The sequence below is a fragment of the Mesoplodon densirostris genome, chromosome 5 (genome assembly GCF_025265405.1).
Source record: "Mesoplodon densirostris isolate mMesDen1 chromosome 5, mMesDen1 primary haplotype, whole genome shotgun sequence".
Lineage (NCBI taxonomy): Eukaryota > Metazoa > Chordata > Mammalia > Artiodactyla > Ziphiidae > Mesoplodon > Mesoplodon densirostris.
The window spans coordinates 66565273-66580855 of NC_082665.1; the positions used below are offsets into that span (position 1 = coordinate 66565273).

The following is a 15583-nucleotide window of genomic DNA, read 5'->3' on the forward strand; positions in this document are numbered from 1 at the left end:
CAGATCACTTATTCATTCTTCTGTGTCATTTAGTCTGCTATTCATTGCTTCTAGATTGGTTTTTATCTCAGCATTTGAATTGTCTAATTTTGATTGGTTCATCTTTATAGTTTCTAGTTCCTTGTTACAGTGATCTGCATTTCTATTGATAATCTTTCTTAATTCCTTTAGCATTTTTATTACCTTCTTTTTGAACTCAAGGTCTAGTAGACTGGTGAGGTCTGTTTCATTATTTGTTCTTTCAGGGGATTTCTCTTGTTCTGTTGATTGGAAATAGTTCCTATGCTTTTTAATTTTACTTAACTTTCTCTGTCTATGAATTTAGGAGAAACAGCTATCTACTGTGGTCTTGAAGGGGTGTTTTTATGTGGGATTGACCCCGCAAAGACGGTATGTCTCCAGTATGTTTGGTGCAACGGCTGGTTTTGGTATGGATGCCAGCCACATTTTTCCTCAGGGTGTGCTGGTCGTTGTCCCCTTGATAGGGGGTGTGCTTGGTGTTGTCACATCTAGAGCCTGTGCTGGATGTGAGGCAGGGCTTCCTCTCTGCTCTGTGGTTGTCACCGTACTTTTGGGGGTGGGGCCTGCTCCCCAGTTGTTGGAATAGATGGCCTGAGGGTTGGGTTTGATCAGGCTCCATAGCCCTTGAGTGTGCACCCTGCCCCAAGGGAGGTAAATCCTGAAGGAAATGAGGCCCGTGTGGTCACAGAAGACCTGTACACCACCTGTGTGGGCATCCGTGGTTCCACTCAGAAGCAGTCCAAGTTCACGTCCCTTTCTCTGTGGTGTTCATCCCAGATCTAGTGCAGGACTGTGGTTGTGGAGTGGGTGGGGCTGGGGCATTTGCTAGGCTGGGGCTGGCGGTCAGGTTGTGGTTGCAGGAGTTGAGCTGGCTGCTTTGCTGCCTGAGTTCTGGGCTGCCTCTGTGGCAGTCTTTTCCCAGGACCGTTCTTCCCCAGATGTAGTGCTAAGCTGTGGTGTGGAGTGGGCGGAGCCTGGGCTCTCTTGCTGGGAAATGAACTGCTGCATACCCCTGCCCAGGGCCTGTCTGCCTGAGATTCAGTACTTAGCCCCTTCACACTCTTGTGGTGCCACCAGGTACACACGCTGACAATTTCTGCCCAGCTAGATCCACTGCCCCTGTGCGTGCACTTATAATGGGCTCTGCAGGGCCCCCCAACCCTGATAACCTCCCAGGCCCTCTGGTGTGTCTCTGCATAGCTAGACCAGGTCTCTGCCCAGATCTCATGCCAAGCTGTGGTGTGGACTGAGTGGGGCTAGGGCATTCGCCCATTTGGATTGGGAAGTGCGGTGAGGTGGCAGCCACCAGTGCAAGGCTCTCTCATCCCTGATTGTTAGCAAGCCAGCACACGTGCACTCCTATCGAGTAGAGTCTAGGCTTCTTCAGTCTTTCTGTCTGTCTCAGTGAATTTCCCAGCAGGCAAGGGGGCTTTACTCCTCTGTGCAGGAATCCCAGGAATTGGATGCCCAAACTGTGGCTTGATCTGCTCACTCCCCAGAGTGAAGGTCCACCCATGTGGACCTTTTCTTCCTTTCAGATCCCTCCCAGGGATGCAGGTCCTGATCTGATACCCTTTTTTTCCCATCATACCCAGTTATATGGAGATCTTTATTGCAGCTTTGGTTGTATAGCAGTTCTTCTGCCAGTTTCCAGTTAGTTTTCATTGAGAATTGTTCCACATGTATATATATATATATATATATATATATATATATATATATATATATATATATATATTTTTTTTTTTTTTTTTGCGGTACGCGGGCCTCTCACTTTTGTGGCCTCTCCTGTTGCAGAGCACAGGCTCTGGACGCGCAGGCTCAGCGGTCATGGCGCATGGGCCTAGCCGCTCGGCGGCATGTGGGATCTTCCCGGACCGGGGCATGAACCCGTGTCCCCTGCATCGGCAGGTGGACTCTCAACCACTGCGCCACCAGGGAAGGCTGTAGATATATTTTTGATGTGTTTATGGGGGAAGGTGAGCTCCATGTACTCCTACTCCACCATTTTGATCCCCTCAGTTGCTGACTTCTTGAAGCCTTGGTTTCCTTTTCTATAAAATGGAGGCCTAGTGCCGACCTCATTGGGTTTTTTGAGGATTAAATGGAATATTGCACATAAAGCACTTAATAACTGTCTAGAAGTAAGCAAGTAATGACCTGGTGACTGCTATTACTTGGGCATCTCAGAGACCTCTCCACTGCCATTTGAGCACTGATTTTGAGCACTGTTTTAGGCTATGTTGTAGAATGTGTAGTCACAAATCATAGAGTATTGTGTCATTATCTTTTATAGATGTAAAAATGTTCCTGTAGATATCATGTCTTCACACTCCTTATGGAAATAAGAGGAGAATGGTTTATTATTTATTATTCAGACTTAGGAGAAATGTGGGTTAAATTAATTTCAGTTGACCAGCACAATTGCAACCACTGACCCAATGATATCGAGTTGAGAAGTGATGGAAACTGGGCTGATTAGGAATGAAGAGACCAGATTTTATGGCCTCAAATTATAGGCTACTGAATTTGAAGACAGAATGAATGCACCTGTTTAAACAGAAGAATGACTATAGCTTCAACACCTCTGATATATTGGAAATAGTACAGGACAAAGTGAAATTTCTACATACTCTTATTTTAAATGATTTAAAAGAAATCACTGGGTCAGTGGTTGAAGTCGTGCTGTTCGTCTTCAGCTGGGTAACTGAGGAGTCATTAGGTTCTGGAAATTGACTTACATCATCTAAATTCAAAAGAGATTTATTTCTAAATCACAATACCAATTTAATAATTTCTGCGGAGAAATATATGTTACCAAGATGTGTAGACTATTTGGTCAGGGTATTTGTTTCTCAAGAGATGTCTACTTGATAAATCAAGTCTGTATCTGAAGATTGCTTGTGAACTTAATGTCAAATTGTTTGATTTTAAGGCATAGTATAATCAATCATGAATATTCTTTGTCACTTTAGAGATATATTTAACAAACCCATACTTATAGCAGCAGGGCAATCTTTTTTGAACTGGGAGAAATAACTTAGTCCCATCTTAAGGGGTGAATTCTAAAAATAGCTGATCTTCTTTATCTCTTATTAGAGAATGACATTTTCTTACCCTGTCTACCAGTTATGGGTGATACACTGTTAAGAGTTTGTATCTCTCCTGTGAACTGAATATGGGAGATAGTGCCCAAAGTTATTGTTTCTTTCCCTTGGAAATGGGTGTTGTGTATATATACATGGTCTTTCTTCTTGCAGTATTTCCAGGACTATCCAGACCCAGAAGGTGGTTTGTTCATAGGAGAGAAGAGAACCTATTTAGGCTATGGTGCTTGAAAACATGTTCAGCCTTCTTTTTGCATTCTGATTCTATTAACTGACTTTGGAATACACAGAAAAGAAATGCATCTCATAGACCCTCACTGGTGGTAGAGTAATAAGGCTATGAGCTGCTGCAGAGTTAGGCAATATCTAAATTTTCTAATTTGTTTTCCAATTAAGAAATTATATTTCTTTCTTTTTTTTTTTTTTTTTTGCGGTACGCGGGCCTCTCACTGTTGTGGCCTCTTTCGTTGCGGAGCACAGGCTCCGGATGCGCAGGCTCAGCGGCCATGGCTCATGGGCCCAGCCGCTCCACGGCATGTGGGATCTTCCTGGACCAGGGTACAAACCCGCATCCCCTGCATCGGCAGGCGGACTCTCAACCACGGCGCCACCAGGAAAGCCCAAGAAATTATATTTCTTTACTATTATTTTCCGCCTAGGAGTAGATATGTTCTATTCCTTATACTACCTTATTGTTTATTTCACAGATCCATTGTTTATCATGTCAAGTGAGAAAGACCACAACCAGGCAAATATTCAGGCCACCCTGATTCGAAGCAAACTGGTAGGTCTTATTTATCCACTAAGGTAGCCTAATGGACCTGAACCATCTAGTTTGGCTAACTCACTGATCAGATTGACTAATCACAAAATCTCCAATGGATTTTATATTCTGCAGAAATTACTTTGCCACGATTACCAGGGGACAAAGTATCTTAATACTTGTGGTCCAATGTGAGGTTTAACTAACTAATAGTGAATAAAGGACCCATTATAACCTAAGTTATTTCAATGAGAAAAGTAATATATGCCTGTGTTGAAAGAGTTCAAATAGTACAAAAGCTTATATGGTATAAAGTAAATGCTACCCTTAGCCCTCTTCACATAATCATCCATTAGCATCAGTTTCTTGAGTACCTTTCTAGAGATAGTCTATGCATATACCAATAGCCGATATCATACACACTGTTTTGTGCCTTTAAAAAGTTTGCAGTAGTAAAGTACTTTAGAAAATCTGATGATATAATTTTGTCCTTTTTTCCCCTGCCTTCCTGTCCTAACATTAGAGAAGGGTTCCCAGGTATAGAACCATGTTCAGTAGCCTGTTTCATTATCCAAGATATTCTGTATATTGGAGCAAGGCAGATCCTGTTCCATCATTCATCAGTCGGGACTGGAAGGGACATGAGGAGAGACACAAAGAAGCCCTCCGGAAACTTGCTGTGTAAGTGTCAGGTAGCTTCAGCTGCTACTCATGTTTTTAATGAATGCATTTTTCTTCTTAAAAATTTTATTTATTCATTCTGTATTATTTTAAAATATACAGGGACTTCCCTGGTGGTCCAGTGGTTCAGACTTCGCCTTCCAATGCAGGGGGTGCAGGTTCGATCCCTGGTCAGGGAACTAAGATCCCACATGCTTCGTGGCTAAAAAACCAAAACATAAAACAGAAGCAATATTGTAACAAATTCAATAAAGACTTTAAAAATGGTCCACATCAAAAAAAATCTTAAAAAAAAAGTACAGTTGTGATGTTATACCTAGATCAATTGAGCTCAAATTCTCTTTCTTAAGCCCTTTGACCGAAACAAGCCTGATTCAGGAGCAATGGTTATAGGTTTATTGGTTAGTAGATGTTCTCCAAAGGTTGGAGTGCATATGTATATTAAGTGATAACTTACCACCAAAGGTAGAAGTGGGGCCTCCCTGGTGGCGCAGTGGTTGAGAGTCCGCCTGCCGATGCAGGGGACACGGGTTCGTGCCCCGATCCCGGAGGATCCCACATGCCGCGGAGCGGCTGGGCCCGCGAGCCATGGCCGCGGAGCCTGTGTGTCCAGAGCCTGTGCTCCGCAACGGGAGAGGCCACAGCAGTGAGAGGCCCGCGTACAGCAAAAAAAAAAAAAAAAAAAAAAAAAAGGTAGAAGTGAATGCGTTTGTTGTTTCTTTGATTCATCTTAGAAATTGCAAGTGTACTTTTCTGCTAGTATCCAAATACACTTTTTGGAGACTTGCAGCCAAGGGCCCTTCAGAGACAGATCTCTTGAACTGCTTATTCTTTTAAGGAATAGTTACAAGTTCATACCTAGTAAATTTCTTTTAAAATACTACCTTACAGCCTAGACATAAAACTTCATTTTAAAAAATTTTTTAATTCTCATGTGCTATTAACTAAAAGTGGATAGTTTTGTATGTGAGATTTCATAAGTCTACTCATTTATTAGCTTTCAGTTCCACTTGTTGGCTCCTGATTTCCTGGCTCAGGGAAAGTAACTATTCTAGTCTGAGATGTAGAACAGTAAGATGCATGTTATAGAAGACTTTGCTCTCAGTCTGAGCTACCCTGTGTATCCCCTACTTTATAGACATATAAATATGAATTGGAAATTATATGTTAGACTTGAATAATGTTTTCCTGCTTCATTTTAGAACTGACACTTCTTTTAAGATGCCTAAAGAAGTTTATGAAGATCCTGATGTTACTGGAAAGAATCGCTATAAATATTTTGAAAGGTAGAAAATAGTTACTGTGAATATGAGCCCTAGTATTGTTAGAGACCACTTTGTAATAATGATAGCAGCTCTCATTTTAAGTGCATGCGGTGTGCCAGGCATCACTTTATAAGTGCTTTACAATATATACAATATCAATTTTCAGAACTGAAATATAGGATAAGATATATTATCCCCATTTTACCAGTAAGAAGGCTGAGACCAAGAGAGGAGAAGTAAATTGCTCAAGGTCACATAAATTAGCAAGTGGTAGAGTTGGGGTTCCAACTAAGTCTGCCTGACATTAGAGGTACTAATTGCAAATAAGAATGTATATTTGAGAACAAAATGAAGTTATCAAATGAAGTGAGATAGAGCAAAGACACCATGACAGCCATAGTGCAGGGTAAAGTGTTAAAAGAGGGCAAATAGGTGAAATTTGCTCTCTTTGTGTGAATGTTGCCAAAACCAACATGGTCAAAAGATTCACTTTGTTTCATTTGTGAGTAATACTCATGTGATAATCATACACTCAGATCAGATTAAAATAAGATGAGGATTTCCCTATAGGTCCTATCCGACTTAGCAAAATAGTCTTGATATTATATCTACATAAGCTCATTTGAGAAAAGTAAACTTGTAGTCCACATTATGCTGATTTTTTTCAGAGAAATGTTAAATTCTTAACATACTATTCTCAATTCCTAGACTTTTGGGGGGAAATTTTTTAAAGTAAATCATTGGGAATTTCAGAATATCTCAGGGAACTTGAGAAGTTGCTGGGGACTAATGACCAGTTGAAGCCCAAGTAGAGGGCACTGTTTTCTCAGAGTATGGCTTGTTTCCCATCTTCAGAGAACACACTGGGATGTTTATTAAAAATGCAGATTCACTAGCTCTACCTTGTATCTACTGAATCTCCTGGGCTAGACCTGGGAATTTGAATTTTAAACAAGAATCTTCCCACTCCCCAGTGATTTTTGTGTATGCCAAAGTTTGAGAATTACTGATATATGAAGTATTCAAACTCACTGATTTCAAGGGACAAATGTTAACAATGGAAGAAAGTTCAGAGAGCACACAATGCAAAAGTCCCACACATTTGTGTTTTCCTTTCTCCCCCAGGCCTTTCCTTCCATTTTATCAACAGATGCCATTCAATGTTGTTTTTGCATCAACCAGGTAAGTAACCATTATTTTAAAACTTTTTTCCAGTTTATTTTATTTATTATTTGCTTCCATATTTGTTTCCAGAGGATAGTTGTCTAAATCAATATTTTAAACTTTGGATCACTAACCATCAAAAGGTCTTCTAGTGGGTCATGAGCAGCATTTTAAAAAACAAAATAGAATAGAAAATAACCTAGAGCATCAGACATATTGAGGGTAGTTGTTTTTTGCTTATAACTTTTGTTTTGAATAGATACATACATATGCTCATCTAATTTTTGCTATACACTTTCCCATGTCAATATAACTTAAAATTTCTATAGGAGAAAAAAATCCAAGGTATTCTTGAAATGAACCAGAAAAGAAACCTTTTTTAAGGTCTCAGATTTCTGAATAGAAAGTTAGATAGGGCTTGACTTTCAAACATGCATTTAAAGGATATGGTTACTCTTAATGATATAGCATCTTATGAATAGGATATATGTTATCAAAGGTCTGTAATCCTCAATATAAGTGCCAATTATGATCCCAGTTCCCCTCTAATTTTTTAAGACTGTATATGGATACCTTTGGCTCTTACGTGGAAGGAGGAAAGATCCTCTGCTCTCCTCCTAGACAGAGCAACTTTGTGTATTGTCACTTTACCTGGGGACAACTGCAGACTTGTTTTCTATGAAATGCTTTGTATGAGCAAAAGAGGAGCTATAAGACAGGTATCTCCCTATAGATACCTTTGGTAATTCTTTAGAAGCAGGCTCACTGGATCTCCTGCTTTGGAGGTCATAATCACATTAAGTCTAAAAATTGTTCAGTTGATTGTGGGGAGTTCTGAGGTCTACAGTGGTGAACACTGGGCCCCTCCACTGCTTCCTAACTAATTGTGATGTAAGCGATAAAGATTTCCTTTGAGAGTTAAAGCATGACAGTTGACATTCTAGATAGTCTCTTTCTTTCTCAGAAGTTTTAAAGAATGAATCAGTAACCGTCTGTGAAGTCAACTCTGGAATTCTGGCAGCATTGAGTTTCTGAGTGGTGAGGATATTTCCACCTTATGTTAGCAAGTATGGACTTGTCTGGGGACAGCTGGCCTTCTCCAGCCACAGCCTTTCCATGGCTAGCTGTTGGACCCTTTACTTTGGACTCTGTGTAAGCATCTTGGTGAAGAGGATGAAAAGTAATATTTTTAAAATGTTCAATAGTGGTTTCCAGTTCCACATATAAGGTGCTTGGAAGTTGCTATTAACTGAAGATTTTAAAAACAGACAGGCAAATACAGGGAGTAATCGCTACCCAGAACAGAGATTCATGAGTAGAAACTGCCCTGAGAACCATTCCTAGGTAGGAAAACCTGAACTATAATTGACAAGTTGCTGAAGATTCAGTGTGGAAAACTCTGAGAATGAAAAACTCCAGGAGGACCCAGTCATGGGGGCTCCCACAATTTTGTGATTCACCTCCAGGAACTCAACCAGGTTCTCACAGTAAATATTGGAGAAAAATCCCCCCCATGCTTCTGGCAGGAGGTGGGAAAAAGGAACCACTTTGAAATGTGCTACAGCACTCTGTTCTTCTTAACAAGGCCAGCTGTCAGGAGAACCTAGTGAACCAGAGCCTAACCTGCTGGGGTATTATCAGAGCCTAACTGAGAGGGGTAGGAAATACCCAACTTCAGTCCCCTTTTGCCATCCTGCCCCACCTAAGGGGGAAGAAAAAACTGAAAAACACTTATGAAGCTCATAGTCCAGATGCATAGGCTCACTGAAAGAAAGACCTAATATATGAAAATAGAATGCTTTCCCCTCCCCCCACACCTTACCACCAAATTACTAAAGACCTATTTACAGTTTTTCTTACTCAGTACATCATGTGTAGCTGTAAGAAAAAAAAATTACAAGGCACACTGAAAGGCAAAACCACAATTTGAAGAGACAGCATAAGCATCAGAACCAGACATGGCAGGGATGTTGGAATTATCAGAAAAGGAATTTAAAACAACTGTGATGGGCTTCCCTGGTGGTGCAGTGGTTGGGAGTTGGCCTGCTGATGCAGGGGACACAGGTTCGTGCCCCGGTCCGGAAGATCCCACATGCCGCGGAGCGGCTGGGCCTGTGAGCCATGACCGTTGAGCCTGCACGTCTGGAGCCTGTGCTCTGCAATGGGAGAGGCCACAGCAGTGAGAGGCCCACGTACCGCAAAAAAAAACAAAACAAAAAAACAACTGTGATGAACATGCTAAGGGCTCTGATGGGTGAAGTAGACTTCAAGCAAGCTCAAGTAGGCAATGTAAGCAAAGAGATGGAAATTCTAAGAAAGAACTAAAAAAATAAAATGCTAGAGATCAAAACCACTGTAACAGAAATGAAGAATTCCTTTGATAGGCTTGTTAATAGACTGGACATAGCTGAGGAAAGAATTTGTGATCTAGAGGATATCAATACAAACTTCTAAAATTGAAAAGCAGAGAGAACAAAGACGGAAAAAAACAGAATATCCAAAACCTGTGGACAAATACAAAGGTATAGCATACGTATAATGGGAGTACCAAAAGGAGAAGAAAGAAAGGAACAGAAGAAATATTTGAAACAATAATGACTGAAAATTTCTCCAAATTAATGTTAGATATCAAACTACAGTCAGGAAGCTCAGAGAACATCAAGCAAGATAAATATCAAAAAAAGCTACACCAAGGCATATTATATTCAAACTAAAGAAAATCCAAGATAAAGAATAAATTCTGGGCTTCCCTGGTGGCGCAGTGGTTGAGAGTCTGCCTGCCGATGCAGGGGCACAGGTTTGTGCCCTGGTCCAGGAAGATCCCACATGCCGCAGAGCGGCTGGGCCTGTGAGCCATGGCCACTGAGTCTGCGTGTCCGGAGCCTGTGCTCCACAACGGGAGAGGCCACAACAGTGAGAGGCCCACGTACTGCAAAAAAAAAAAGTATAAATTCTGACAGATGCCAGAGTACAAAATTACCTAACCTATAGAGGAACAAAGATAAGAATTACATGTGACTTCTCAGAAACCATGCAAGCAAGAAGAGAGAGAAGTGAAAATTTAAAGTGTTGAGAGAAAAAAAATCAACCTAGAATTCTGTATCCTGCAAAATTATCCTTCAGAAATGAAAGCAAAATAAAGACCTTCTCAGACAAATAAAAATTGAGGGAATTTGTTGCCATTTGTTGCAAGAAATATTAGAAGAAGTTCTTTAGATAGAAGGGAAATAATATAGGTCAGAAACTTGGATCTACATAAAGAAAAGAAGGGCATCAAAGACAGAATAAATGAAGGTGAAATAAAAACTTTTATTTTTTAATAGTTTATTCAAAATAATAAGACCACCAGGGCAGAAATAGAGACACAGATGTAGAAAATGGATGTGTGGACACAGTGGGGAAGGGGAGGGTAGGATGAATTGGGAGATTAGGTTTGACATAAATACACTACCATATGTAAAACAGCTAGTGGGAACCTGCAGTATAGTACAGGGAGCTCAGCTCAGTGCTCTGTGATGACCTAGATGGGTGGCATGGGGGGAGGTGGGAGGGAGGTCCAAGAGGGAGGGGATATATGTATACACATAGCTGATTCACTTCGTTGTACAGCAGAAACTAACACAACATTGTAAAGCAATTATACTCCAATTAAAAAAAAAAAGGAAGACAATTGAAGACAAATGGTGGGCAGTTTGTTTTTCCTCTTTGACTAATTATTAAAGGAGCCTATTCAGAAAAAAATTAATAATAATAAGAGCAACAATGTACTTGATTATGTATGCTCATGAATATATCATGTATATGCTTATATATAAGTGAAATGAATGACAGCAATAATAAAAGAGATGAAAGGGAGGAATGAGGATTATTTTGTTATTATAAGGTACTTACACTGCTTGAGAAGTGATATAGTGTTATTTAAAAGTGGACTTGGATTAGTTGTAAATGTATATTGCAAACTCTGGGGCAATCACTAAAACAGTAAAAAATAAAGGGAAGTATAACTGATATGCTAATAAAGAAGAGAAAATGGAATCATATAAAATGTGGTTAAAACTACAAAAAGACAGAAAAAGGGTGGAAGATAAAATAAGAACAAAGAACAAGTGCAACAAGTAGATATGGTAGATATTAATCCAACTATCAATAATCACTTTGGCCATCAGGGGTCTAAATGAACCAATTAAAAGACAGATATTGTTAAAGTGGATCAAAAAAAACACAACTATATGTTATCAATAAGAAACCTACTTTAAGTATAAAGACACATATAGATTAAAAGTAAATGGATAGATTAGAACAGAATAGAGAGCCCAGAAATAAACTCATGTGTTTATGGTCAGTTAATCTATGACAAAGGAGGCAAGAATATACAATGTAGAAAAGACAGGCTCTTCAATAAGTGGTGCTGGGAATACTGGACAGCTACATGTAAAAGAATGAAATCAGAACATTCTCCAACACCATATACGAAAATAAACTCATAGACCTAAATATAAGACCTGAAGCCATAAAGCTCCTAGAAGAAAACATAGGAAGAACACTCTTTGACATAAATTGTAGCAATATTTTTTTGGAGCAGTCTCCTAAAGCAAAGGAAATAAAAGCAAAAATAAACAAATGGGGGCTTCCCTGGTGGTGTAGTGGTTGAGAGTCTGCCTGCCGATGCAGGAGATACGGGTTCATTCCCCGGTCCGGGAAGATCCCACATGCCGTGGAGCGGCTGGGCCCGTGAGCCATGGCTGAGCCTGTGCGTCCGGAGCCTTTGCTCCACAACAGGAGAGGCCACAACAGTGAGAGGCCCGTGTACCGCAAAAAAAAACCAAAACCAAAAACAAATGGAACCTAATTAAACTTAAAAGCTTTTGCACAGCAAGGAGAACCATCAACAAAATGAAAAGATAGCCTACTGAATGGGAGAAAATATTTGCAAATGATATGATGGATAAGGGGTTAATATCCAAAATGTATAAGCAGCCCATACAACTCAACATCAAAAAAACCCAAGCAACCCAATTAAAAAATGTGCAAAAGACCTGAGTAGACATTTCTCCAAAGAGGACATGCAGATGGTCAACATGAACGTGAAAAATGCTCAACATTGCTAATCATCAGGAAAATGCAAATCAAAACCACAATGAGATATTATCTCATACCTGTCAGAATGGCTATCATCAAAAAGAACACAAATAACGTTAGCGAGGTGGAGAAAAGGGAACCCTCCTACATGGTTAGTGGGAATGTAAATTGGTGCAGCCACTGTGGAAAACAGTAGGGAGGTTTCTCAAAAAACTAAAAATAGAACAACCTTATGACCCAGCAATTCCACTCCTGGGTATATATCCGAAAAAAAACAAAATCACTGTTTTGAAAAGATACATGCATCCCAATGTTCATAGCAGCATTGCTTACAGTTGCCAAAATATGGAAGCAATTCAAGCATCCCTCAACAGATGAATGGATAAAGAAAATGTGGTATATATATACAATGGAATACTACTCAGCCATAAAAAAGAATGAAAATTGCCACTTACAACAACATGGATGGACTTGGAGGATGGACTTGGATGCGCTTATTATCCTAAGTGAAGTTAGTCAGACAGAGAAAGACAAATACTGTATGATATCACTTATGTATGGAATCTAAAAAATACAACAAACTAGTCAATATAAGAAAAAAGAAACAGACTCACAGATATAGAGACCAAGCTAGTGGTTACCAGTGGAGAGAGGGAAAGGGGGAATGGCAATATAGGAATAGAGGATTAAGAGGTATAAACCATTATGTATAGAGGACTGGGGCTGGCGGCAGGAAGAGAGCCTGAAGGGGTTAGTGCACCATGGCTAGCCCGGAGGGAGTCCGGGGAAAGGGTCTGGAGCTGCCGAAGAGGCAAGAGGCTTTTTCTTCCCTTTTGTTTCCTGGTGCGCGAGGAGAGGGCATTAAGAGGGCTGCTTGGGGAAGCGCCGGAGACGGGCGTGAGCCGCGGCTAAAGGTGCGGACCCCGAAGACGGGCATGGGACGCTGGGGCTGCTGCTGCCGCCACCGCGGGGCCTGTGTACGAGCACGGGTCACTGTCCGCCCCGCCTTCCGGGGGGCCTGTGCACCCCGCCACTGCCGGGGTCCCGGGACCCGGGGACGGCTTTCCCGGGAAAGCGCACGGAGCGCCTCGGTCTGGTGCAACGTCACGCCGGCCTCTGCCGCCACAGGCCCGCCCCACACTGCGCGCCCCTCCCTCCCCTCTGCCTGAGTGAGCCAGAGCCCCCGAATCAGCGGCCTTTAAACCCATCCTGTCTGAGCGAAGAACGGACGCCCTCCGGCAACCTACGCACAGAGGCGGGGCCAGGTCCAAGGCTGAGACCCGGGAGCTGTGAGAGCAGAGAAGATACAGGGAAATCTCTCTGTGCAGCCTCGGAGGGAGCGGATTAAAGCTCCACGGTCCACTTGATGTGCCCTGCGTCTGTGGAGTGCATGAATGGACAGCGAATCATCCCAAATTGAGGAAGTGGACTTTGAGGACAAGATTTAAGACTTTCCCCCCTTTTTCTCTTTTTACAGTGAATTATCCCAAATTAAGGAGGTGGACTTAGAGAGCAAGATTTCAGACTTCTCCCCCTTTTCATCTTTTTACAACGAATTATCCCAAATTGAGGAGGTGGACTTGGAGAGCAAGATTTTTGATTTTTCCCCCTGCTCTCTTTTTGTGAATGTGTATGTGTATTCTTCTGTGTAAGATTCTCTCTGTATAGCTTTGCTTCCACCATATGTCCCAGGGTTCTATCTGTCCGTTTTTTTTCAGTAATTACTTTTTAATTTTAATAACGCTACTATATTTCATACTTTATTCTATTTTACTTTACCTGCTCTTTCTTTTTTTCCTACCTTCTCTTCCTCTCTCCCTCCCTCCGCCCCTTCTTTCCTTCTTTCTCTCTTTCTTTCCTTCCTCCCTCCCTTCTTCCTTTCACTCTTTCTTTTCTTTCCTTCCTCCCTCCCTCCCTCCCTCCTGTCTTTCTTTCCTTCCTCCCTCCCTCCCACCCTTCTTCCTTTCACTTTCTTTTTCTTTCCTTCCTCCCTCCCTCCCTCCTGTCATTCTTTCTTTCTTTCCTTCCTCCCTCCCTCCCTCCCTTCTTCCATTCACTCTTCCTTTTTCTTTCATTCCTCCCTTCCTCCTTTCTTTCTTTCTTTCTTTCTTTACATCCTTCTTCCCTCCCTCCCTCCTTTCTTTCTTTCTTCCTTCCTTTCTTTCCTTCCTCCTTTCTTTCTCTCTCTCTTTCTTTCTTCTACTAATTCTTTCTTTCTACTTTTTCTCCCTTTTATTCTGAGCCGGGTAGATGAAAGGCTCTTGGTGCTGCAGCCAGGAGTCAGTGCTGTGCCTCTGAAGTGGGAGAGCCAACTTCAGGACACGGGTCCACAAGAGACCTCCCAGCTCCACATAATATCAAGCAGCGAAAATCTCCCAGAGATCTCCATCTCAACACCAGCACCCAGCTTCAGTCAACGACCAGCAAGCTACAGTGCTGGTCACCCTATGCGAAGCAACTAGCAAGGCAAAAACACAACCCCACCCATTAGCAGAGAGGCTGCCTACAAACATAATAAGGCCACAGGCACCCCAAAACACACCACCAGACGTGGACCTGTCCACCAGAAAGACAAGATCGAGCCTCAACCACCAGAACACAGGCATTAGTCCCCCCCACCAGGAAGCCTACACAACCTACTGAAGCAACCTTAGCCACTGCGGACAGACACCAAAAACAACGGGAACTACGAATCTGCAGCCTGCAAAAAGGAGACCCCAAACACAGTAACATAAGCAAAATGATAAGACAGAAAAACACACAGCAGGTAAAGGAGCAAGATAAAAACCTACCAGACCTAACAAATGAAGAGGTAATAGGCAGTCTACCTGAAAAAGAATTCAGAATAATGATAGTAAAGATGATCCAAGATTCTATTTCCAAGATCCAAAATCTTGGAAATAGAATAGACAAAATGCAAGAAACAGTTAACAAGGACCTAGAAGAACTAAAGATGAATCAAGCATTGATTAAAAACACAATAAATGAAATGAAAATTACTCTAGATGGGATCAATAGCAAATAACTGAGGCAGAAGAACGGATAAGTGAGGTGGAAGATAAAATAGTGGAAATAACTGATGCAGAGCAAAATAAAGAGAAAAGGATGAAAAGAACAGAGGACAGTCTCAGAGACCTCTGGGACAACATTAAACGCACCAACATTCGAATTATAGGGGTTCCAGAAGAAGAAGAGAAAAAGAAAGGGACTGAGAAAATATTTGAAGAGATTATAGTTGAAAACTTCCCTAATATGGGAAAGGAAATAGTTAATCAAGTCCAGGAGGCACAGAGAGTCCCATACAGAATAAATCCAAGGAGAAATACACCAAGACACATATTAATCAAACTGTCAAAAATTAAACACAAAGAAATCATATTAAAAACAGCAAGAGAAAAACAACAAATAACACACAAGGGAATCCCCATCAGGTTAACAGCTGATCTCTCAGCAGAAACTCTGCAAGCCAGAAGAGAGTGGCAGGAAATAATTAAAGTGATGAA

At 41.4% G+C, this 15583-nt stretch overlaps 1 protein-coding gene across 1 annotated transcript in view; it reads left to right on the forward strand.

Annotated features, from left to right (window-relative positions):
* The window catches only part of CFAP91 (cilia and flagella associated protein 91), a 131462-nt gene that overhangs the window by 18100 nt on the left and 97779 nt on the right, over window positions 1–15583 (forward strand). Inside the window, exons 2-5 of the mRNA XM_060099903.1 lie at window positions 3836–3912; window positions 4415–4572; window positions 5775–5858; window positions 6963–7019. Coding sequence (XP_059955886.1) covers window positions 3836–3912; window positions 4415–4572; window positions 5775–5858; window positions 6963–7019 — 376 coding nt within the window. The remainder of the gene's footprint in view (window positions 1–3835; window positions 3913–4414; window positions 4573–5774; window positions 5859–6962; window positions 7020–15583) is intronic.